The following is a 26,662-nucleotide window of genomic DNA, read 5'->3' as shown; positions in this document are numbered from 1 at the left end:
AAAGCAGCGCCAACAACACACAAGCACGCATATGAGCATACATGCATACATACGTAGTTGAGCACGAACCGCAGCACTTTCATCGGCAATGCCAAAATTGGTTAGATAGCAACAAAAGTAAAAAATTCAACAACAAAAAAAAGTGGACAAATAGAAAAGCAATAACAACCCACGAAGACAGCGTATATTGAAAATATTTGGTCTGCCAATGTGCAGCGCCGGTTTAGTTCGGGTTTTGCATGTCGCGCATTTGTAACAAGAATAAACAACAATAATAACAACAGTAGCAGCAATAACCAGCCGCACAACACAACAAGGTATGGGCAAGTGCAGCAGCGCCGACAACAACAAATGCAGCCTTACCAGCAGCAAGACATCCGATGGCAATGGAGCTTTTGTTTGATTTGCGCATTGAAATTTCTTTCAGTCGACTTTAAAATTTCCAACGCGCTTGACTGATTCGCTTGACTCTCGTTCGCATATTCTTTGCGCCCAACCAATTTGTCGTGTGTGATTAGTAGTGAATTTATTTTCTTTTTTTTTTCTTTGTAAAAGTAATATTAAGTTATTACAGTTATCTGGCAAGAGCAAAGGATACTCTGTGGTTATGAAGTTATTGGACGTCATTGTTTACCTCATCTCAATTTTAATCTTTCTGTACATTCTTCTGGAGTAAAGTGTATATGTGGGGGATCACCGTAAGGAATTGGAGTGTTTGAATATAAATAAAAAAATTGTTGTAACATTTTTTTTGAAAACTAATATTAAAAAATGAAGGTGAGTGTTGAAAAAAAATTAAAATTGGTGATGGCATTATACAAATATTAAAAAGCAAATTCTTCGAAATGAAATTTAAAAAGAAGACAACATACACTTATTCCATAAAAAACCTAGCAAACGGAAAAGTGGTAAAAAAAATTTTTTTTTTTGTAAAAACAAATAAAAATTATTTTAAAAATGTATTAAAACAAAACAGATTTTCATTCAAATCATGATTTTAGTAATAATATTTGATTAACAGTAAATATATTAGGTTAACTTTTCTGATCAACAGTGAGCTCAAATAGACCAGTATTGAATCCTGGAGTTGTGAAGAAATTGTATGAACCCAAAGGCCACAGATAATATACCTAACACAGGGTTTCAGGAGTTTCATAAATTATTGATCATTCTGTGCAAACATTTCTTCTACAAGGGTAGGGAAATAGAGCCAAGAAAGCTAATCGAGATCTGCAAAACGCTGTACGCTATTAACGATCTTGGCCTCAGGCCTACTTTTAGCGCTTGAGAAGGTGTAAGGAAATGTGCTGCAAATGCACCAACTACTACTGAATAAAAAACAATTATGTCGGTTTCGGCCGAATCCAAAACACTGCCCCATCTAGTTCGGTTCGCTGGTTGGTGGCGTCAGTTGGTGACACCGAGTGCTCCCAAGCTATGCCTCACTTGGTCCCCCTAACGTAGATGAAGTCTTACTCTTCATCGTCGTCCACCAGTGGGTTTCCTCTCGAAGGACTGCCGAGGGCTTTCGTTCATCCTCGAGACAAGGACAAGCCAGTGCAGCTGCTGTATTTTAAAACGCTTCACTGTGTCCATATCACTCACTGACTTCTCACTACGGAAGGCATTCTGTTCTAGGGGGCAAAACAAAGATAGATAACACATAGAATAACAGAAAAAAGTGGACCATTAAGGAGAAACGCCATAACCAAGAGAGTTAGCGGCTAATTATCACTTGGTAGGTCCTGTATTTGATACCAATTTGGGAGCATAAAACATCAAAATGACAGACAAAATTTATTTTCGAACATCTTCGGTAGGCAATAACAAACTCCCAAAGTACATTTCTGCCATAAAAAACCATCTGCCGTTCGGAGGCGGTATATGTAAAACTGCAGGTTCTTCCATTTGTAAGGCAACAACAAGACGCACACCACACCTTCTTTTTGCAAGGAAAGAATTTTCATGGGGAGGAGAAGAAGAAGGCCTACTTAGTAAACAACTTTCTATGGAAAATGTTAATACCCAATTAGTTTCCAAGTAACTATAAAGAATATGTTTTGGCATATAGGACTGAATATCTGCATCCCTGCGTACAAACCACACTTGAATATGAAGTCCTCCGACAATTAACTGTCTGGATCTTATAAATGTTGAATGAATTAAAAATCGACCCTAGAAAAACATAGATAAAGAGAGTAGGAAAAGGGCTTGCCTATACACACCTTTACTCTCTTTTGTAAACATCTAATGTAAAAAATGTTCTCGGTAAGTTTCGCATAACTTTGTGCATTGGCTACTGAGTGTACAATGGACCGTGAGCAACGACAGAGACATGGCTCAGCAAAATTAAAATAAGCCAGCGCTGACAGCTAAATAATATTGTAGGAGCGCGATTACTATAAATCTTCAACCAACAGAACATTAAATGTGACAATCTGATGTATATAGCAACATAATGAGTTGATAAATAAGTAATTGCGGATTTTTTTAGATAATCAAAGACAATTTTTTCATGGAACTAAATAAGTTTATTCTGTAATGTATTGCCCATTTTGGTCAATGACCTTTTGCCATCTTTCAGGCAGCATCATAATCCCACGTTCATAAAACTTCTGGTTTTTATTAGCAAAAAACTGAATCAGGTACGATTTGACATCATCATCATTATTGAAAATTTTACCATTCAAGGAGTTTTGTAAAGATCGAAACAAAAAGTAATCAGATGGTGTAAGGTCAGGACTGTATGGTGGATGTGGTAAAACATCCCAACCAAGCTCCAATAATTTTTGCCGAATGGCCAAAGATGTGTGTGGCCTTGCATTGTCATGATGGAATACAATACCTTTTCGATTTGTCAATTCGAGCCGCTTTTCTTCAACTGCATAGTTTAATTTTATTAGTTGTTCAATATAGACATCAGAATTGACCGTTCGATTGGGTTGTAAGAGTTCAAAGTAGACAATTCCTTTGTAACCCCACCAAACTGATAAAAAAAAACCTTCTTTTGATGTTATTTGAGTTGGTTCACCTGGCCTGCTCCACGATCTTTACCGCTTGGTATTGTTGTAAACAATCCATTTTTCATCGCCAGTTATCAGTCGTTTTAAAAATGGATCATTGTCATTATGTTTCTTTAGCAAATCGCAGTTGTTAATGCGTTGCGTTAAAAGCGTTTCTATCAGTTCGTGAGAAACCCATGTTTCGAGTTTTTGAACATAGCCAAGTTGTTTTAAGTGATTTTCAATGCATGTATGTGATACATGAAGCTTCTCTGCAATCTTAGTGTTGTACTGTGACGATCCGAATCGATTATTGCTTTGATTAGGGCGTCATCAACTTCAACTGGACGACCAGAGCGTTTTTTATCTTTGAGTGAAAAATCGCCAGAACGAAATTTGGTAAACCAATGTTGACACTGCCGTTCTTTTAAAGCTTCGTCACCATAAACAGCACATAACTTTTTATGAAGTTGCGATGCGGGTTTCCCTTTGCGGAAATATAAAAGCTTGATTTTCCATTTTTTAACGAACGCCAAACGAAAACTACGCAACCGATCAAAAACCTTTTTTTTTTACTGATTGACTGCTGAATTGCCAACTATCAAATAACAAAATATGTTTTACATTTGTACTACGTCTGCAAGCCTAAAAATTCAACTGAAGTCATCTATGAGTGAAATCCGCAATTACTTAGTTGCCAACCAATACATTTCTTGTCTGCTCTGAAATACCGGCTCACTGACTGCCTAACTGAGTGTCCCTTGGCTCACCTTGAGCTCATCGTGCACTGAGAAAAGCACGTTAAACGTTTTTGAACTGATACGAAATGGCTTAAGTGATTTTAGAATCAATCAAAAAGTATACAGAATTGATATATCATCAAACTCAAAAGCTATTACTTTCGTCAGCTTGTTACTAAATTCACTCATGGATTTCCCCACTCACTCGTGTTCACTCAACTGTGAAAACTTTGCTGATGACAACATCGTTAGCAGTAAATTTTAGGCCAAAATAAAACTTTCTTTGCACACAAATGCAATTATAAACTGAACTTAAAAGCATGTAAGGACGTTGCTGCCTTCGACTCGACAATTATAGACATTATGTCAAAAATTAAAACTCCATAAAATTTATAAATAAAATATCAAAATATCCAAATGAAATTAACGGAAAATTTCCACCCAAAATCCCGACTGTATTCGCTTTGCAAACTGGAAACTATGGAATGGTAACTGATACTTCTTTTCTTTTTTTTTTTAGAGGATACACATATTTTTAATCTACCCGATTTACTAATGAATAATACAAAAATTCATAAGAAACTGACTTGGGAAAAACATGTTTCGCTGAGGGGCGATCCCTTAAGGAGTTTTCAACAATGCCGTAGGACCTTTGGTAAAACCTGGGGTCTGAAACCTGCTGTGGATTTACTATACATAGCACTTATCAGACCAATCATCACTTATGCCTCTGTAGTTTGGTGGCGACGGATGGTTAAGTCCAGTGTGGACGGGACCAGTACAGGCTGCAAAGAATTGTACCTATGTTTATGCATTACAGGTGCCACAAACATAATCTCCGGCGATACCCCAAATGCTATTTGCTCCCCTTGGATCTTAAGATACAAAAGGAAGCAATAAAAGCAATGTGTAGGCTCCATAAATATGGTTTCTGGCACGACAGAACTTCAGACAAAGGGAAATCTTTGAGATGCTATCTGACCTTATATCCATAGTTTCATTTGGAAGGAAATTCGATGCTACGCAATAGAGTAATCCAGAGTTCATTTAAAGAGGCTCGACGGATATTTTCTTTACAGATGGATCCAAGAATGAAATAGGTTCTGGAGCCGAATGGTACTTAAACGATACTAATAAGTATCATTACGCTATGGTGGAAATGGTAACTGTTTTCCAAACGAAAATTTTTGCCATTCTGAAAGTAGCAGAATGGATAATTGAGAGATGGAACGGGGAACAGATTGAAGTCTTTAGTGACAGTCAGGCTACACTAAAGGCTCTGGAGAGCACAAAGCAAACCTCAAGATTCTTCAAGAATATAAGAAAAAACTTTATTCTGTTGCAAGACGGAAACAACTTGTACTTATATGTATTCCAGGGACCCCCCACAGGGACCAGAGCCAATAATCCAAATCAGTTCTGCAGGAATCATGAAGTGGATCAGCGATGATGTATGCAATTTACATAATAACGATTGTCCGGTCTAGAATGCTGCAGAACTACAAAGTGTTTTGTGACAAGCCCGAACAGAAACCTATCGAACTTTCTTCTAAAATTTGGAAGAAAAGATGTTTGTTTGATGGTTTGCATTATTACAAGACCCAATTCATGGGGTTAGCATTGACCACCATTGAAATCATTCAGGACTCGATTTGCCTGTCTTGTGTAGAGGAGTCGGATAGCTCTGAGTATTTTCTCTACGAGTGTCGTGTATTTGCTAGAGCAAAGCTGCGAATTTTGGGTTCCGATATCATGAGATCGAGTAAAATTCGTTCTCACAAGCTGGAGGATATTTTCGGATTTACCAAAGAATCTGGAAAATTTTCACAGGTCTAGCTACCTCTATGCCTCTATTCTATCCTATTTTTCTTTCTTTTACTTCCTCCTTGACTATCTACACTTTCACTTTCCAGAACTTTAAATACACTGGACCTTTTAGCCTGAGTGTTTTAGGAGTTATCGAATCTCTCGTTGCTCCTTGGCTCAACTTTTCAAATTTCAATTCCCAATATCGTAATCACCTAAGCAATTTTGGCCGAATGGTGTTCGAGCCTTTTCTCTATCATCTTAGCTGGCGTAAATTAGAAATAGCAATTAGAGCCATCCACATTCTCACTTTCTTTTGCCACTACTAAGAAGACTTACGTATTCTTATCCACCACCAGGAGCTGCCGCATCGTATACTCTTAGAACAAGAGCATTTAGAGCCATTCGTCCGACTTGGTGTCTACGTGCACTTGGGGCACTACATCTATACCAAAGACATATAATCCATCGTTGCATTGTCCGCAATACTCGCTCTGTGCAATATGAAAAGAGCGGCAAATTTTCCCTGGAATACTTCTCTCGAATGCTGCAAGGGTCGTCTCAACAGATTTTTTCATCGTTTTCTTCATCGTCTATCGACTTATAGGGCGTGATTGTGTAACGCTTATTCCTAATCTATAAATAAAATACCATTTGAAAAGTAGAATAATGCTGCTCCAGATATCTAAAGGTATTTGCAGCTTATATGCTTCTTGTGATACAATATATACTTACATTTGTATGTATGTACATAGATCGAAATCGAATGTGGCAACAATACTCATGACTGCCAACGAGACGGGAACACGTCACCCGTAAACTTGTAAATTACAGTTATTTTCTTGTTCGAAACCAGTCAACCGACGAAATAAAAAAATTAAACACTTAATTCTTCAAACGTACATACATACATAGGAGGTATGGATTTATCTATGCAATAAGCCGCTTGTAATATATGTCTGATCCTTGTCTGCACGCAAGTCTCAGCATTCAAGCGCAAGAATGAAAGTGGAAATAAATATTTGTTTACAACTTACAATCAGGGCAGCGGTCGAAGGTGACGGATAGACAAATTTGCGGCATATGAAAAATTTTGTTTAAAAATTAGTTTGGATCTTGGAGAGAAAATCCAAAGCCAAAACAAATAAAATAATAATTGAAGGCGATTTTTTCATTTATTTATCATCTGCAAGTTTACTAATAGCTGAGTCTTCAAATTGAGGGTCATTGGCAGATATTATAAGCTGGATCGTTCATAGAGATCTAGAAATTAAGTCAGAGGCTTTTGAATTCTGTCAAATATTGTATTTGATTCCGTTTCAAGATATATCGGTCATTTACTGCAAGAGAGAAAAACGGCTTCAAAGCTTTCAATTTACTATGCATCCTTAAGTCAAATTTAATACTTATTTTCATCTAATGAGATACTAATAGGTGAAATGGTTGAAGTGCCACCCTGGTACTCCCCAAGTAGCACTAAAGCGCTATTTTGAAACCATTATGAGACCTTCAAAAGACAGATATCTATCCAGAGCTGTTGATGTAAAGGTTGGCGCACGGCCCCAGGCTCTCCAAGAAACGAGCACTCAATGACCTTAATCGTCTAACTGCCAAGCCCGGACATTTACAGAGAAAGAGCTCAACAGTCTCCTTCTCTGAAAGGTCACAGCTGCTACAATGGGGGTTAAATGGTAAGCCCTAGCTTTTCCGCGTGTGTGCCGATCGTCCAATGACCGGAAAGTACAGCTAAGAGCTCGGAAATTGAATGGTGTGGAGCCCCAGGACTTTCTCAGCCCTCCGCCTATTGTACTGGAGTCAAAGGGTTTTCGAAATGGCACACAAAGAAATGGAGCTCCATCTCTTCTGAACTTTCCTGAGAAATAAGTTGTGCAATTCTCCCCTAAAAACAGTCAGGGGGATGCCGATGGCTGGGTAGGCGTCGTCAAAGCCTTGATAGTGGTTTGATTACCGGAAAAAATGTTAATATCTCCAACGTACCCACGTTCACTAAGCAGTTTGCATGCCTGCAGGATCGCAAGGACTTCTGCTCGAAAAACACCAGCAGTATTCGGCAATGTTGAGGAAATAGATAAATTGCCAGATTTAGAGAAAATACCTGCTCCGACTCTCGATTCCATCTTGGAGCCGCCAGTGATAACAGAGGTGCAAGTTTCGGTGCAGATTTTTCCCTCATTCTAATTATGTCTATCCGGAAAGATAGCCCTGGCACGAGCCTCAAACTCCAGTTTGCGGATAGAGAGATATGCTCGAAGTTCAGAAAAATACGGTGTTAACTGCCTAAAAACGCTACCATGTCCCTCATTTAACCTGATTGCACTTTGAGCAGCAATGGAAATAACGTAAAAGTCGATAGGAAGGAAGCACAAAACGACATTCAGGGCAATGCTGCAGCAAGTTCTACATGCTCCGGTGATGCCAATACAAGCAGTACAGGAGCGTGCACATCCAATTTAGTGATATTATAGCCCTTCCCAAGAACTTACCACCAAACTAGGCATCCATAATTTATAATTGGCAGAACCCCTACGTTGTACATCCAAAACACTACTTGCGGCTTGAGTTTCCATTTTTGCCGATGGATATCACGAGGAATTTTCTACACATCATACGTAAAGAGCCTGTTGTAATTTCTGCATATTTATCTAAAAACTCTTTTTTTCGGACTGAAGTAAATGAGCGATATGTAAATAGACACGGATAAAGAATAGAGAATAAAGTTACAGTTAGTATAAAAATAAAAAAAAAAATTTTAGTATAATAATAATAAATAAAATAGTATAAAATTGGATCAACTCTGAATGGGAAAGATGTTAGTAGAAACATAAAAAAAAACTCGAAAAGGTCATCCGTAGTAACTAAACCATAGGGACTAAATATTATATATAAGCAGATATTTCTAGCATTTGAAAAACTGAAATATAATGAAATAATATCAGTGTAGTGTCAGAAATTAAGCCTATGATTAGGATCAGCTGATATGTAAATAAACAGACTTTTCGTATTTGCAGAAGCCGATACAGCCAAACGAGTGTCTTTTTGGTATGGATTTTGATTGGACAGCATCATCAATGAACCATTTTTTTTTTGTTTATCGAAAATAAGCAAGAAGCCGCTATTACAATCAATGGCCAGCGTTATCGCGCTTTGTTAGCCGATTTTTTGTTTATTAATATATGAATTAGAGTTTGATTTCAACTGAACGACATTTCGTACCACACAACCAACCATGCATTTGATATTTTGTGAATTGTCTTTGAAAATCGATAATCATTCAAAATGTTAATGTCAATTGGATGTACAGAAAATCATCATAAATTTCTAGAGTTCCAGTGTGGAACATAGGGCCACAACCAATGTCTTTTATTCGGGTCTGTTTCGCGCCAATCTCTTAACTTCATTCCAGCTAAACTGCATGGCGTGGGTTTCTGACTCCAGCAGTCGTCTCCAGGTAATCGCTGGTCTTCCACGTCTGCGTCTTCCTTGGGGATTCCAGTCAATAGTGGCCTTTGTTAAGTCACTATTCCCTCTGTGTAGAACATGGCCAATCCAGCCACATTTTCTCTTTCGGATCTCTAATGGTATTGGCTGCATTCGAGATAATATTTGGCCAGAATATTTTGGGCGTTTTTCGAAGGCATCTGTTTACAAAAGCTTGTAGTGAGTTTGTGTTAGCTGACGTCGCATTCGTCTTTCAAAACCATATAGTAAAGTCGACTTTACATTGGAGGTACAGGTATATTTACTACCAAAACAAAATTTACTGCAGTTCCAATAAAAATAAATGGCAAAGCAATTACAATTAAACCAACTACGAAATCCCTTGGAATATATTTGGACTCGAAACTAAATTGGAATCACCACATAAAGCAAAAGGTCAAACAAATAAAAGAAAAGCTTCGACAACTTCATTGGTTAGTCAGCACAAAATCCAGACTTACTATACAGAACAAGCTAGTATTGTACAAAGCCATGATTAAACCAATCTGGCTATATGGACTACAGATATGGGGAACGGCTAAAAAGTCTCACCTAGTAAAAGTTCAACGACAGCAATCGAAGATTCTTCGAATTTTGACCATGTCTGACAGGTACACGAAAAATGATGACATCCACAGGACTTTTAATATAGCAACAGTAGACGAAGAGACCAAAAAAATAGCAAGAAGCCACTTTGAAAAAATACAGGGACACAATAATGCAGAAATCAACAAACTTCTGGAAAGGGAAAAAAACACTGAAAGACGATTAAAGAGAACTCGACCAAGCGACTTAATGAATGCTAGAAAATAATAAATGTGCAAAGGGGTTAAATTGCTGTTAAATTGTTGTAAAATTGTAATTATGTAGAGTAAAACTTGTATTGAATATTATTTAATTGTATATAGTATTACTTCGTTTATTTTAATTTTTATCGCTTTGGCACTGGTCATTAAGCGATGTATGTAAATCCTGGCCAAATTGTTCAACAACGTACTTAATGTCAATGGACAGATGTATAAAATAAAGGGGAAAAAAAAACAAAAAAAAAGTTGGAGTTAAAAAATTCGCAGTTTGGGCGCCGTGAAATTTATGATGGATTCCAAATTACTTGCAAGGAGCCTAATGCCGCCGCAGCTTTTTTTCCGGCGTTTGGTGTATATATGTATATATATACATATATATAGTCATGTGAAAAATAACAGGGACACACAGAAATATTTCATACGAATACAAATAAAACCATTATTTTCAGTTATTTCAGGTTAGTGTTTTATTTTTAAATAGGCCAATAATATAGCTTAAAAATAATAAAATAAAATACTCAAATTCTTTGCAAACAATAAAAATAAACAAAATTTTAAAAGCTGAAGTTATTTTACGATGTGAAAAAAAATAGGGGCATCTACAAAAGTTCCTCAGTATCCTCAGTATAAGGCAGCATTACCTCATTTAAAATAGTATAATAAGTCGCAGCTGTCATTTTCTCCTCGATTCGGTATACCGGGCCAACACCTTGGTAGCAGAAACATCCCCATACCATAATTGAGCCTCCACCATGTTTAATGGTTTTAAATGTATATTGCGGTTTGAAAGCGGTGTTCACTGGCCTGCGAACGTGTTGGGAACCACAGTCAGGATAAAACATATTAAATGTAGACTCATCCGACCACAGGATATTCCGCCATTTCCGCACAGACCAGTTGATATGCTTGTTCGCAAAAAATAACCTTTTAGTAATATTGTTTTTCGACAGAAGAGGTACTTTACGTGGTCTTTTTGACTCTAGATTTTTTTAATTAGTCTTTTGCGAATAGTAGATGTGTCGACATTTAAGGAAAATTCACTTTTAATATTAGTTGAAGTTGCAAAAGGGTTCTTTTTAACAAATCTCACTATATTGTTTTCAAGACTTGGAGATATTTTTGTTTTTTGGCCACGTGTTTCGTTATGTGGCGTGTATTTTAAGGCATTTTCTACCATTCTCTTAGAACAGTTCAATATTTCGGCTATTTGTCTATATGAAAAGCTGGACGCTGCAATGTTTTTCTCTGCCCATTATGGTTGAATAAATTGTATTATTTGCTTATCTCTTTAATTTATGCACACACTCTATATTTTATATAATACTTTAATTCTTTGTAGTTCTTTAAAATCCTTAGTATTTTTGGATAAATATTAATTTAATTTTCGTGGCCCTATTATTTCGCACACACTAAATTGAACTCAGTTCACAAAATGATCAAAAATTATGAAACGACGCAAAAAGTTTTTGCTTTTATAACGGTATTTTACTTCAACGGCATCCCAGCAAGCAATCACACAAACAACCTCGTACAATTTAGAAAAGCTGAAGCAGAGTTATTTTTTGAAATTTTTCAAAGGTCGTGTCCCTATTATTTTTCACATGACTGTATATATATAACAAACGAAATCGAGGCCAGATAACTACCAAAAAGGCAAAAATAGCAAGCCCGATAGATAAATAATACTATCCGAGTTCAAAATTTTTGCAACAGTTTTCATAGTGACTACTTTAGTTGGGCCTTCTAAATTCAATGATGTCCCCAGATTTATCAGATTGGCTCCAGTTTTCAAGATAACGGTATTTGAAAACTTCCCTCGGCACCGCTCAACGCTCATTTAGAAACAACCTTACCCAAAGCAAACAGTTGAAGAACCTCGCACTGTGTAATTATAAGCCAGGTAACGGCGTTGTAGTTCTGGGAATGAACTTGAAGAGTTAACCGTCCCCTATTTTAATTAGTTTTTCCTCTTGGAACTGGAGTGGGCTATAGTTTTATGAAGCTTTCGGATAGCAACGCTGAGAAGCTTCGTCAAAAAAATTAAGCGACATTCTTGTCGTTAGAGGAATGCGACCGCAACTACATTTCGATCGAACTTTCAAAAGAAAGCAAAAAAAGTGTTTAAATCATAAAAATTATTTACTTCACATAAAATATTAACAAAAAACTAGTAAAATTGAAAACATAATTGACTTTGCGCATTACACTGCTTGCTAAGCTTGCCCGCGTGCAGCGCCTACGGAGTTTCAAACAAAAGACTTAAGACGCGAACTTTTCTAAATTTCGGTAAAAGCAGCCTAGTAAATCAGTGAACAGGCTAATAAGTAGTTACTATCAACTTAATTAAATAGAAAACTGTACTGATGCATACAATTGAATGCTTCAGCCAGTATGTTTTGCGCGTAAATTAAAGTAAATAACAGCCTTAGTAAATAATAAGCGCCAGTATGTTGGAAAAGTGACCATTTCAAAGGAATGTATGCGGTCGTAGTGATTTTTTTTTTCATAATGCTATTTAAAATGTGCCACACGTTTTTTAACGGCAATCAAAGTTTCACCTTTACTATTGCTAGCTTAGTGTTTTATAATTTCTTTTCTATTTACTTTTTTGTTACTTTTACTTGGAGGTTTTTTCGTTGTTGTAGCTGGCTATAATTGTATTGCAGCTGTGATGAGCAGGCTTTACGGGTATATAACAGTCTGTAATAATTGTCTAATGAGCTGCTGACGGGCACGCAGGCGCTAACAGCGACAGCGCCAGTACCTGCTTTAGGTGTATAACAAAAAGAAGAATTGGCGAATTGCTGCACTTAACTTTTCAATAACAACTTTAACGCTAGCAAAAAATGTCGACAGCTTACTGCGAAGCAAAAAAGCACCAATCAGCAATTTCGAAAAGTAATACGACAATCCTCGAATAACTCCATACATAAATACATATTCATGGCAATAAAGTTATAGCAATGCATCATTGAAAATTTCAAACGGAATAAGTAAATAAAAACGGAATAGATGAAATAAAGAGTGAAACTCGTCAAGCCATTCCAATATTCAAATTTAACACAAGTAATCACTGAACGGTATAAATTGTACCATGCTTCGACTGATAGCTAGTAGTCGGAGTTAGGTACTCCTAATCATTTTGCTCTTAAATGCCAAATGTCAAGCCTGTGTAATTTAGATGATATGTCAAGCAGAAAAACCTGGTAGATATATTAAGATAAAGTTGATTTAGAGAGTTTTAGGTGCATGTAAAAAATTATGGCTAAACATATTTGAAAATATTCAAGTGACCAAACCTGTTAACTAGACTGACTTTTTAAGTAGACTAGTAGATCTGTGTATCAGGCAATACTTGCTGAAAATTTAATGGGACTAGCTATAACAAAAGACAAAATTAAAAATGCCAACAAAACAACAAAGGATAATGAAGCACAGGTCCGGATAAACTTCCTTCTGAATTTTTGAAATTAATAAATGATGTAAACATTGAAATCCTTGAAACAATTTTCAACTGCATTTATGACACGGGAAAGTGTCAAAAAGATTGGCTCAAATCTACTTTTATGGCATTACCAAAGAAGAACTGTGCAAAGAAATGCTGCGTTTACAGACTTACCCTATAATCAAAAAGTACCGGGAATGTTTAATTTAAACGAACCGCGCATGTGGGAACCGGTCCATATTTTTTTCTTATGTTGGTAGGACTGTAAGGCAAACATATGTCACTATTTATCCGTTTTGAGGGGTTTTAGAGATGCTGTACGTCACAAACGGCCGGAAATGTGGGCAAACAATTCTTAGATTTTGCATAATGATAACGCGCCATCGCACCGAGCCCAAAGTGTGCTGTATTATTTGACCAAATAGCAAGTAAATATCATCGTGCCAGCATCGTATTCACCTGAAATGGCCCCGTGCGACTTCTTTTTGTTTCCCAAGTTGAAGTTACCACTTCGTGGAAGGAGATTTCAGTCGATAGAGAAGATCAAAGAGAATGCGACGAAGGAACTGAAGGCCATCCCCCCGTTGGCCTACCAGGGGTGCATGGAGGACTGGGTTTAACGTTGGCACATGTGTATAAGACGGGTCTTATTTGGAAGGAGATAAAATAAATTTGCCTGAAATTTAACTCTGTCTTGTTTTATGTAAACATTCCCGGTACTTGAAAATTGCAGAGACGTCCAAAAAGATGTGTTTATGTGTTTCATAGATTATGAAAAAGCATTTGAAACTGTTCAACACGTTACGCTTATTTTAGTTCTACCAAGCATGGATACAAAAGGAATTAAGAAATGCATAAAGAATCTTTATTGGCAACAAACTGCAGAAACAATACCTATACTAAAAGGGGTTAGACATGAATGTTTCCTCTCGTCATTATTGTTTAACATCTACTCTGAAAGAATCTTCCAAGAAGCACAACAAGGTTAAAAGCTAGCATTAGGGTAAATGGAAAAAAACATTAACAATAAGATACGCTGACGATACAACCCTCCTAACTGGCAGTGTAGGTTAAGTTAAGTTGAGTGGCTGAATAATCCCATTGTGCTACTACTAGACCTCTTTCTTTACACTCCTGAATGTTCTCTGAACCAACCTGTAGATTTAATAAATTTTGTTAATTTCGACATTTATGAGACCCATTCAATGCTGTCAAGAAAGGCAAATGGGAGGGTGGAAAGCCTTTTTCTGTATAGAGCGATGTATGTACACAGAAGGTGTTCGACGGTTTCCTCTTTTTCAATAACTAGACAACTTCGAAAAAAGTCATTATGTGTCACCGCCAATCCATTTGCATGCCTTCCAATTAGACAATGTCCTGTTAGTACCCCTACCGTATTTCTCATATCCTGTGTTCTAAGATTCAGTAGCGATTTTGTACGGCCGTGGCTCAGTTTTGGCCAATTTTTCCTACTTATTTAGCAAACAGTCAAAGTTATCTACATGAATTAGTCAATGCTTTGCAGTAAAAACTTCGGTTTAAAAATAATCGCCAATAAAACTGAATATCTGATCGTCAGCAGAAGAAACATCTATACTGAAACAAGCTTACCAATTAATGGCATGCCCATAGAAAGAGGGCTCAATTTCAAATACTTAGGCTGTTGCATTAACGAAAATTTTGGTAATGCAAACAAAATAAAAGCCCGAGTTGAAGCTTCCAGGGCAGCATTCATTAAGTACAAAAAAGCCTCAATAGTCATGACATGTGAAACTAAAAATCCGATTTGTTAAATGTTACATGTCGTGTGTATTACTGTATGCTGTGGAGATATGGACTATTAAAACCAGTGAGATAAATAAAATAGAAGCATTTAAGATGTGGTTATATAGAAGACTACTAAAAATAGCCTGGACCGATGGAGTAAGAACTACTGCGAAGAATTCAACATTCTTCTTCAGGTCCTTAATGCCTCGTGGAACATAGGGCATCAACCACGCCTGCGCGCCATCTTTGGTGATTTTGCATTGCTCAATACAGCAGAATTGGGAAGGACCACTCCGAGTCGTTTGATACCAAACGAGGTTTCAGACAGGGTGACTCGCTGTCATCTAACTTTTTTAACCTGATGTTGGAGAGGATCGTACAAGCTGCAGAACTTAATCGCTCAGGCACAATTTTTATAAGAGCGTACAATTGTTGGCCTACGCGCTGTTAGTTCTGCCTTCTCCAAACTGGATAAAAAGGCAAACCGAATGGGTCTGGTGGCGAACGAGGACAAAACGAAGTATCTCCTGTCATCAAACAGGCAGTGGGCGCACTCGCGATCGGCACCCACGGCACTGTTTACAGTTATGATTTCGAGATTTTAAGATACTTCGTTTATTCAGGAACCAGCATTAACACCGATAATAATGTCAGCCTGGAAATCCAACGTAGAATCTCTCTTGCCAACAAGTGCTACTTTGGACTACGTAGATAAATGAGTAGTAAATTCCTCTCTCGACGAACAAAACTGACACTCTACAAGGCTCTCAAATGGCCCTCCTAACGTATGGCGCAGAAGCGACGCTTGGAGTGTTTGAGAGAAAGATCCTGCGTAAAATTTTTGGGCCTTTGCACGTTGGCAACGGCGAATATCGCAGGGAATGGAACGATGAGCTGTATGAGCTTTACGACGACATCGACATAGCGCAGCGAATAAAGATCCAGCGGCTACGTTGGCTGGGTCATGTCGTCCGACTGGATACAAACGCTCCGGCTTTGAAAGTATTCGATGCGGTACCAGCTGGTGGTAGCAGAGGAAGAGGAAAGCCTCCTTTGCGTTGGAAAGATCAGGTGGAGAAGGACTTTGCTTCACTTGGTGTGTCCAACTGGCGCCGGTTAGCACGAGAAAGAAACGACTGGCGCGCTTTGTTAAGCTCGGCCAAAATCGTGTAAGCGATTATCGCGCCAATTAAAAGGAACGTCTCATAATGTCCAAATAATAGTCCATGCTGCCTGACCTTTTGGCAAAAATTCGTGGTGCGCAATGCCGTTGTAAACCAGAAAAACCGTGAGCAACGCTTTCTTTTTTGAAAGAAAACGACGTGGTTTTTCTTGGTCGTAAGGCGGTAAGAACAGAAAACATTTAAACAGGTTTGCTGACATAAAACGTGGTCGTAAAGACACCGATGGTGCATAACGCAGTAGACGCCCGAATGAGGCGGTAACATCGGTAAACATCAAAAAAGTCCACAAAATCGTTTGATTGATCGAAAAGTGAAGTTGCGTAAGTTAGCTGACATCGTAAAGATATCAAAGAAAGTGTTGGCTCTATATTGCATGAGCATTTGACTATAAGAAAGCTCTGTTCAAAGTGGATGCCTCGTTTGTTCGCTGTTGGCCAAAAACAAAAAGTCAAAAGTCACTCGAAGCAATGGCAAAATTATATGAATTAAATTTCGAATTGTTCCCACATTCACCGTATTCGCCAGATTTTGTTCACACAGGCCTAAAAAAATACTCGCCGGTAAGAAATTTCGCTCGAATTAAGAGGTTATCGCTGAAACTGAGGCCTATTTTCGAGGCAAAAGATAAATCATTCTACAAAATTGGTATTGAAATGATAGATCGGCGCTCGAATGATGGCGTTGTTCTTCATGGAAATTACGTTGATGAATAAAGCTAATTTTGAACAAATAAAATGCGATTTCCGTATACAAATATTTTACTTCTGAAGTTTTTATAAAAAAAGGATCGGGTCTCAAAAAAAAAATATCTTACAGCTCTTATCAATATAAGCAAAGTTTATTCTCAGCCTCGGTAGTATAGCGTAAGTGTACTAGCCTGCCACCAAACTTACCTACTTTCCTAGTAACTAAAACAAAAAAAAATTATTTTATTCCTCAACCCCAAAAGCCTTACTCCCGCACAAAAGTCAGCGCATTACATGGCTTGCGGCTGCTAAAAAAAACCAAAGAAAAAGACACGGTTACACATTGCATCAGTGGCGCCAGCAAGAGGAAGCGGGTAATCGCGGTAATAGTGCAGACACACCAAATTTAGTGAAGTCCTCAACCATCTGTGTGATTCTTCTGGCAGAAAAATGTGAAGCACAGATGGCGCTCTAAGCAGAGGGAAGGCGTTGCTCCTAAGCAACGACAGGTGGGCATTCCCATTTAGGACTGGTAGCGGCATGCTAATCACTTACCCTGCCGGAAAGCAAAATAGATTAACGAATCCAACGCAACACTGAGTCTTGTCGAGGCTCTATGCTCTCGAGTTGAGTGAACAAGGAAAAATATATATATATTATTTATTAAATATTTCAAGAGTAAAAAGGAAATATTTACGCATTTTTCTCTTTAGAAATGTTTTTTCAATTGCTCAAACACACTTCATTGGCCGCAAATAACTCAAATTATCGCCCTGTTTTCTTCGCCGTAACAAAGTTTGTCACTACTCTTCAATGAATATTTTCTAAAGAAAACATTATAGAAATTATTAAACCATTGCGGTTAATTGACTTTAAAATATGTTTGTATGTATTTTCATATAAAAAGCATAAATATAAATTCAGACACGTAAACGTTTGTGTATAATTTCAATTGCACTCTCTAATTGTTCACGTACGTCAACCCATGAAGTTTGAACGCTTTGCGCTGCGTACACCTGTTCGTCCGCACATTTCACTTTCATTCCACGCATGCGCAAAGGTCTCGACATTGGTCAACGAACAATAATTGTATTATATGCCGCTATCAGAATGCCATTTGCACAGTGCGATGACTATCGGAAATCTCTGTATTTATATGTAGTATTTAAAATTATTATAGGTAGACAAGTATGCTGGGTACGCACACATGAAAAATATAGCTGCGGCAATCGCGCATGTTTTATGGAGCTTTTTTTTTGTGGTTTTGCTTTTTAATGCTTTGTGCCACTAGCCAGTGTCAGATATTCCATCAGTTGTCGGACAATCGGGTGCTTTACGTTAGCTCCGATAGGAAGTATATTGCTTTGATCCCAGATAGAAATCAGTGGTTAAGTCCAGGATTTCAGCACACTTTCTACGACGAATCCAAAACCAGTGATGGTAGCGGATCTGGATGGTGCTTAGACGAGGACACTAAGTACTCCTACGCTACAGGACAGATGGCTCGGGTATTCTTAAGGGAAGTGTATGTCATCTTGAATGTGGCATACTGGCTAATCGAGAAAAAGTGGAGGTATTGGAATTTGTAGTGACAGTCAGGCTGCATTAAGAGCCTTTGCTAACCTCCGCTGCTTTTCCAAATTCATCGGTTAATGTAAGACAAAATACAAAAAAGTTTGTCTTATTTGGGTGCCTAGACATTGTGGTATTACAGGGAACGATTGGTTGAGCCACTAGGCTCTGAACTTTTTCTAGGTGTCAATTCTGTATCAACTCAACTATGGATTAACGACTTCATGAGGTCTACCCATAGAAGACATTGGTCTGGGTTGAACTCGTGTAGAGTTGCAAAGTGCTTTGTAAAAGAACCAAACAGGAAAATATCGACCTTTCTTCTAAAACTCAGCAAAAAAGACCTGAGAATACTGGTGGGTGTAATCACAGGGCACAACGCCTGTGGTCAGCATATGGCTACCATGGGAATCACTGACGACCCAATATGCCTATCCTGCCGGGAAAACACTGCAGAGTATTTTCTCTCTAGCTGTCCGGAGTATGGATAAAGGTGTATGGATATGGATAAGGTTCATAATCTTCCTCTTCCGGATGTCTTCAGATTCATCAATGAGTCCAAAAGATTCGTGGAAGAGTGCCCTTAAACCAATTTTTCACCCTTAGCATCCATACTGTATCTATCCTGTCTCCTTCCACTGCAGCCTATCTGGATGTTTTTTTTTTGTGAGTGAGGTAAGGTTCAAAATGCCTTTGCACTTACAGTGCAGCTGTAGCCACTAAAACAATCCCTCCTTTTGGGGATAAGTCCATAGTCCCATTTGAATTGTCACTTTTCTATCGAATGCAGACTTTCTGCAGCTTTCGCTTCAGTTGTCGACTTTACTCCTTGTCTGTCATAAAGTTGTTTCTGCAGAAATATATCTAGTGGGAGCTCTCCAGCGTCGTCTGATACGGTCCTGAATGCGCACGCGACTCTTAGTGTATTTCGTCGGAGCGCTTGAGCTACGGCTCTAACACTCGATGGGTTAGCTCCTGTCCATATGGGAGCAGCATATAAGATGAGTGAATCCACCACACTTGCCAGAGGGTGCCTTCTGTCGCCTTGCGGTCCGCCTATGTGTATAATACAATGGTCTTCCTGACTAAGTACTTGGACTTGCCAACTTGTCACAAATCTACAATCTACAATATATATCGAAGTTGAATGCAGCAACTTATCTACTGGATATAGCAAAAGAAATATGGAAACCAAAGTGGTGATCATCACATTGTAGCGCAACGAATTTGTGATAAAAGTACAAAAAAACACTTGAACTAACGTCAGAGTAGCTACCTCTAATTGCTAGCAAACAGATTTAATGCATGAAATATTTTGCAAGGCCCTAATCTAAACCTACGGCGGCCGCCGTAGCCGAATGAGTTGGTGCGTGACTACCATTCGGAATTTACAGAGAGAACGTAGGTTCGAATCTCGGTGAAACACCAAAATTAAGAAAAACATTTCTCTAATAGCGGTCGCCCCTCGGCAGACAATGGCAAACCTCCGAGTGTATTTCTGCAATGAAAAATCTCCTCATAAAAATATCTGCCATTCGGAGTCGGCTTGAAACTGTAGGTCCCTCCATTTGTGGGACAACATCAAGACGCGCACCACAAATAGGAGGAGGAGCTCGGCCAAACACCCAAAAAGGGTGTACGCGCCAATTATATATACATATATATATATATATATATATTCTGCAGCTATGTAAGCTTATTATAAATCACTTTTTTTCTCTTTTACAGCTCCTTCCCTCAATTTGTCTACTCGTCACCGTTTTGGTGCTTACCAATGCCGAGCCACCCCTCATCAAACGTCCGTTAGGCTATCCACTTTGGGCAGGAAAGAGTGCCAAGCAAATAGCGCTTGGACGCAACAAAGCCGCTCTCGCCGGCGGCAAGCAACGTACTTTGGTGGTGCAGATACGCAGCGATCAGCCTGTGCCACTCGTATTGAAAGGTGGACGCAACTCACAGCTACGACACGGACCCAATCATTTGCGTGGCGTGCGACCTTTCAAATTGACTGGTCCAGTTTACTTGAAAAATTCACCCATCGTACACAAACCACTACAGCGTAAACCGCTAAAACTCAAATTGACTAATACAAAGCCGAAAAATAAGCCTGCGACAAGCTACGAGGTGCCATTCCGGTTTGAAGTGCCGAGCACAAACAACATTGCATATCCGCCGTTGGGTAATGAAGCTCAACAGTTGCCGGTAAGTGTCAGCTATGGAGATTTGTGATTTATCTAACGTTTTTTCCTGCTTGATTCTTAAGAAAGAAAGAAAACAATGGACTTGTGTACAAATGAATCATAATTGAATAATGTTGTTGTTGCACAGCGTTTTTCACACTCCCAAACTACTAATCCTGGCGTTGAAACCAATTTAAATCCATAGACGTGCTTACTTATTTCTTTCACGCATAATTCCTTACAATTCCATTTCATTGACATTTTTCACTTCTTTTAGTTAAGATGTTAGGTGTTAGGTGTTAGGTGTTAGGTGTTCCAATTAAAACATTCAGTTTTTGATGTCCTGAAATAAGGTAAAAGAATATAGTTTGCGCAACCAGTCACGGCTGCATGCAAAGAATATGTAAAGGCTAGAAGACGTGTGAAGTTACCCCCCACGATACTAACCACCTATTTACCTACCCTCTCAAACCCATTCACCTAAGATCCCCTCCCTATGGACCCAACCTCTCGAAATAGCAAATTTCCTGCGCCTACCGTTACATGAGTTAGACGATGACGATCGGTGACTACAGCGCACTGGCTGGGCCTAGTGAATAGATTTCGAAGGTGAGCTCTTTAACAGGCCGTTATTCGGCTCGGAGCGAGTTTGACTGAATCAGCTGATAGACTGGCATCACTTGAGGTGTGTTTACAAAAAACTGCGATTGTGTTGGCGATATACGAAAAAAATCAACCAATAACACTTTGTTGTGTGTGAATACATGAGAAACGATCGTGCAGAATTAGGCTGCCGAATCCCCAAGTGAGGTGGCAGCCAAAGTTCCCCTCACAACTGTCATTTTCACCATAGCTAAATAGCAAGCCTGATAATCTGCCATCCTTGTAGTGAACTGTCATAACAACAACAAGTTCCAGTTCCCGGCCTGTTTGTGAAACAAAAAACAAAATCAGCTAGGAAATTCACCAGCCTCGAAACCAATTAATCCCTCGGGTGTTTTTTTAGCTGCAGGAGAACTGTCGATATCGATAACTATGATTTGACAGCTGGGAACAGCAAACTGTGCTGACATATCTGTTCAGTATGGCTCGGCAAGTCGTCATAAATTTAATACTAGAACAACGCTTCCAAATCGTGGAAATTTACTTTGAAAAAAAAAATCTGTTCACGAAGTTCATAGAGCGAAGTGTTGAAGAAGACGCCGAAATTTCACTTCGGCTTCATTCTCAACTGGATTGCTTTTGTCCTTCGACTATGTTTTTACGTAAGTACCTCGCCTTACGTGCCTATAAAATACAGCTCGTGCAAAAATTTAAATGACCTTAGTTTGCGACGCATTCTTGCTGATTGGGTTCAATTAGATTTATTACTCATATTTATTGGAAAAGGTACAATAGTAATAGTCCAAAAATGTTACGTAACTCGTAGCCGCGGGGAATATATGCCAGATATCATATTCAAAAAATAAATGCCAAGAAATAATCTACGAGATTATAATAAAAAAATGCATTCCAACAGCATTTCTGTTTTAAGTTCTGTTTTAAGTTCTCAAGGTCTTAAAAAGAGCACCCGATAGAACTAATTAGAATCAGTGTTGAATTTTCCAATTGAGTTTTGCAACTTCTTGCTTCCAAGGATGATAGATTTACAAGGTTTGCTCTTTAATAATGGTGACATCACTTGGTAATTCGGCAGCCGAATTCTGCACGATCATTTCACACATATTCACGCACTCCTCCAACGAAGTGCCATTGGTTGATTTTTTTTCGTATATCACCAACACAATCACAATATTTTTGTAAACACATCCCAAGTGGCGTCACCCCATCAGCTAATTCAGGCAAATTCGCTCAGAGCCGAATAACAGTCCACTAAAGAGTACACCTCTAAAAATCTTGTCACCACGTCTTCCATACGTTCTTTGCTGCAACTCACTGAACCTCATTCCTCCTCTATTGTTCCTCTTACTTCCATCCCATACAACATTTATTTTCATCAGTACAATAATTTCGTTGCGTTCTCTACTATTCCGGCAAATAACATATTAAGGCAAGAAGGTGCGTTTCTCTGACCGTTCCGCTAACAGAACTCGGCGAGGAATTTTCCCCACCCAAAAACAAATTGGAACTTTTTAGAATCAGTGAAGGTTTCTTTTGGCTTTTGGTGGTGAAATTTCCTAGTCGAGTTTTGTTAGCAAAACGAGCTGGTAACAACAAATTCTGGTATTTATAATTTATTTGATTTCGGTAAGTAGCGTATCAATTTGCATAAAATGTATTTTCGCTCCATTTCCTTGAATTTAATTTTTCCTACTGTTCATTCCCCTACTTTCCCCTAATTCCTGAGAGGTTTCTCGTTGTAGACATACCTTTTTTACTTTATATTTGACCAAGCACAGCTGCTCCAACATTTCGAACCCATTAGGGACGGTGATTTACGCTTATAGAACAACAACATATAGACGAGTACTTGTTTTCTTTTTTATTTCAAAAACTTCATTTCTTAACAAAAGAAACTAAATAAAAAGTTTGTTTGCGTAGCTGATTTGTTAACTTGAAAAGAAGCGAGAACTTAGAGCGCAAAGTGGCATTTGAATCTGAAGAAAAGCTGCTAATTTTAGCCAGAACGATCTTTACTAGCAACAATTTGACAGCAAAAATATTAGATGGCTGAATGTAGTTCAAAAATGATTGAAATTGAGGATGCGCCCTGAGCGTTTGGTTTTGTTATCTTTTTTGATTTGAGTTGGACAACCGGTCTTTCTCACCGTGATGTTCTAAATGAAAGGAAAATGTCACCATAATAATGCACCAGTACTCAGTTTTTTCACTTTAATTTTTTCCAGCAGTAGCTCTGCACATTTACAAAAAATGGCTTCTAAACACATTTATTTACTCGCTTTAATGAAAAGTGTTCTATTACAAGGTGGCAGACGACAAGCTAGAAAATTGTCTTATAGCCGAGGCAGACGGCGGCGATAATTGAGATCACCGACGCAGTCAATTCTGATTAAAATTATAGTATGACAGACGGTTGTTACGCGGATTAGTGAAGAACTAATTTCCTTATTGGATAGTTTTGTCAGTAAAAGATGGCCCGCAGGCAACAAATACGGATATTAGCTGCCCTGATACTTAGAAATAAATAATTATTTATTAAAAAAAAATCTTAAATTGCTGTTCCGAAATATCAAAACAATTAATGTAATTTGCAGTGTTAGTGCAAACTAGCATTACACCAGTCTTCTTGTTCTTCTCGTTATTTTTCATTCGCAATAGACATTAGCTGTCATTTTTCGGCAATTGTGCCTTCGAAAACCCCCCTAATCTGCTTAAATTATGAGAATTAAGGCTAGTTATCAATCCGCTGCATTGTTGCATTTAATTCCTGAGATAATTCCGAATTAATTCGTTAATCCCCTGTCTGCGCTATAACAGTATCTTTAAAAACACTGAAGTGAGTCATTTCACGACTAATTTGACTTGTTTGAAATGCCGCTATTCAATAGTAAACTGCAAGATTCAAGCTTTTGTATATCGACTACACTGAAAATTTCTCAGTACGTAATAAAAATTCGCACTCAGCGTGCCAATAGGTTCGTTCTCATAAAAATTATCCGGTAACTTGCCAGAAAAATATCAAAAAAAAGTGCATGGACGCAAAACCAGAAACAATTGGCAAGTTTTACGAACAGCTGATGAAATTGTTGACGGGAAAAAGTAAACAAAATTAAAAAAAATTTAGTAGAGCTACCTCGTATTATTAAAAACAGAAAATAAAGCAAATAAATCCAAGTAAATGCCAAATAGCAAGCGTAGCATCACATGATTTTATTTTGCCCACAATAATTTGTTCCATTGCATCATCGCTATCAGATGAAGAACATTCCTTTAGCGATCGTAATCTTTAGATTTGATTTCGAAAACTGCAGCAACGGTCACTGGAGGTTGTGGTTCAGAAGTACATACGTCTAAACTGTATAAATTGTATCTAAAATATATTTACTTGCATTCTCCTTTTTAAGCACCATTTTTTATTTAAATTTAGAATTTTGACTCAATTAGCAAATTTTAATTTATGTTTATTTTTACTTTGCGATCAGCTGTTTTTCTCACTTGCAAATTCTTACAAGCAAAAATTTATTCAGTAAAAACTTGCAATTTCTCCTCAAAATGAAATGATCTCTTACTTTCCCCCACTCTGCAAGTTTTTGGATGCATGAACACCAAATTAATTGTTTCAATTGTGCTTCATTGCCGATTTTAAACCTCAAGCCGAGAATTTTTACTGAATTTTTTACTGTAGAACTACGCAAACAAACTTAAAAACATTTGCATACCGAAAAAAAATCATACCAACAACAAAACCCCAATCACTTCATTTACAGTCGGATACACAAAGCAATTTCATCACCGAGCATGAACACGACAACGATCACTTTGCACCCATTCACACAATACCCGCACCTAATCTCTCCTTACCTGAAAATCATCTCCAGGAATCATATTTGCCACCAAAACAACAACAATCACAAACCTACCACCAAACCCTCACCAATCATAACATCGAGAATCAGTATCAGGTCACAGAAGAGCACACCAATGACCAAACCATTCGTGACCCACTCTCTGGCTCACAGAAACTCTACGCGCCCGATCCAGATCCATCGCTACCAGCTGCACAATTGCGCCCTGCCACCGAGCCATTCAATCAGCCCAGCAACGGCAAACCACTACCAGTGGATGTACAATCCAACTTCCTTGTGCCCGCTCAGCCATTGGTGCAGATAATCGGTGCCCAAGAGGTAGCCACGCCCGAGATCTACCCAATTCAATTTACACAACAAGCCCAACTACAACCGCTAGTAAGCGCCAATGTAGCTGCTGTACATGCAGCATCTGCGCCCATCTACGATCCAACATATCTGGTCACGCAGTCAAATCAGCTTTATACGCAACATCAGCAACAGCTCTTCCATCCTAGCGCTAGCCTCGTACAAGCCGGCTATGTTAATGCCGATCTTACACAAGAGATCGCCAGTGATGGTCAAATCTTACAGGCTGCCAAAGACCCACATCACAATATTCATCCAGTGTTGGATAGTGCGCCGCAATTTGCAGCGCTTATTGCCGCCCCGGCCTTGGGTGAGCAATCAGCGGCAGCAGCACACTATAATCTGCAGCCACATGCTGCTGCACTAACAGCAACATCTGCGGCGCCCGAGGGCGGATTTGTTGTGTCAAATTATTATGATAATGCAGGCCAAGACAATTCTCAGCTGCTGCAAGCTTACGCTGAGGAGGAAGCACAGCGTCTCGAAATCGAAGCGGAACAAGAAAAGCAGCAGTACGCTTTGCAACAACAGCAACAACATTTGTTGGCGCTGCAACAGCAACAGCAGCACCACCAACAGCAACAGCACTTACAGCAACAACAAGAATTGCATCAACAGCAGCAGTTACATCAGCAACAACAAGAATTGCAACAGCAAGAGTTGCATCAACAGCAGCAGCTACATCAGCAACTACAAGAACAGCAACAGCTGCAGCAACAACTGCAAGAACAGCAGCTACATCATCAACAGTTGCAACAACAACAATATCAGCAACAACAACCAAAGCAGTCACTAGACCCGGCTGCTGCCGCCTTTCATGAACACCAACGTCTAGTTCAGCAGCAGCTCGGTGCTGACACACCATTGCGGATATTCGTTCCCGACGATGAGAGCGCAGGGGAAGCGGTAAGTAACGGTGATATTAAGAAGTTTCATTTAAATAATTTTTCTTCTACCTGTTTATGATTGCTTGCAGCGTTTGCAAAAGCGCTCTGATATGGTGAAGAAGGGCACCGTGGAGGACGCGAGCACCACCCACAATGAGCACACGACAGCCGACGACGATCTATTCGAGGTATCTTCGTCCGTTGAAGTATCTAATGAGAACCAAAAGGACGCACCCACGACTGACAACAAATGA

General features: G+C 38.7%; 1 protein-coding gene across 1 annotated transcript; it reads left to right on the top strand.

Moving 5' to 3' along the window:
- The first annotated feature begins 689 nt into the window (after positions 1-689).
- On the top strand, positions 690-26,662 carry LOC129236083 (uncharacterized). Its single transcript, XM_054870284.1, has 4 exons — positions 690-777; positions 20,235-20,708; positions 25,075-26,427; positions 26,498-26,662. The coding sequence occupies exons 1-4, from the start codon at positions 772-774 to the stop codon at positions 26,660-26,662; spliced, it is 1,998 nt and encodes a 665-aa protein (XP_054726259.1). The 5' UTR covers positions 690-771.

Source organism: Anastrepha obliqua, chromosome 1 (assembly GCF_027943255.1).
Source record: "Anastrepha obliqua isolate idAnaObli1 chromosome 1, idAnaObli1_1.0, whole genome shotgun sequence".
Taxonomy (NCBI): Eukaryota; Metazoa; Arthropoda; class Insecta; order Diptera; family Tephritidae; genus Anastrepha; species Anastrepha obliqua.
The sequence above is the reverse complement of the archived record's forward strand: the minus strand, read 5'-3'. Positions and strand labels throughout refer to the sequence as shown.

Bases quoted from the DNA above. Each gene is read 5' to 3' on its own strand.
- LOC129236083 (XM_054870284.1), top strand. The intron at 20,709-25,074 runs GTAAGTGTCAGC...CTTCATTTACAG, and splicing joins ATGAAGCTCAACAGTTGCCG to TCGGATACACAAAGCAATTT. The intron at 26,428-26,497 runs GTAAGTAACGGT...GATTGCTTGCAG, and splicing joins ATGAGAGCGCAGGGGAAGCG to CGTTTGCAAAAGCGCTCTGA.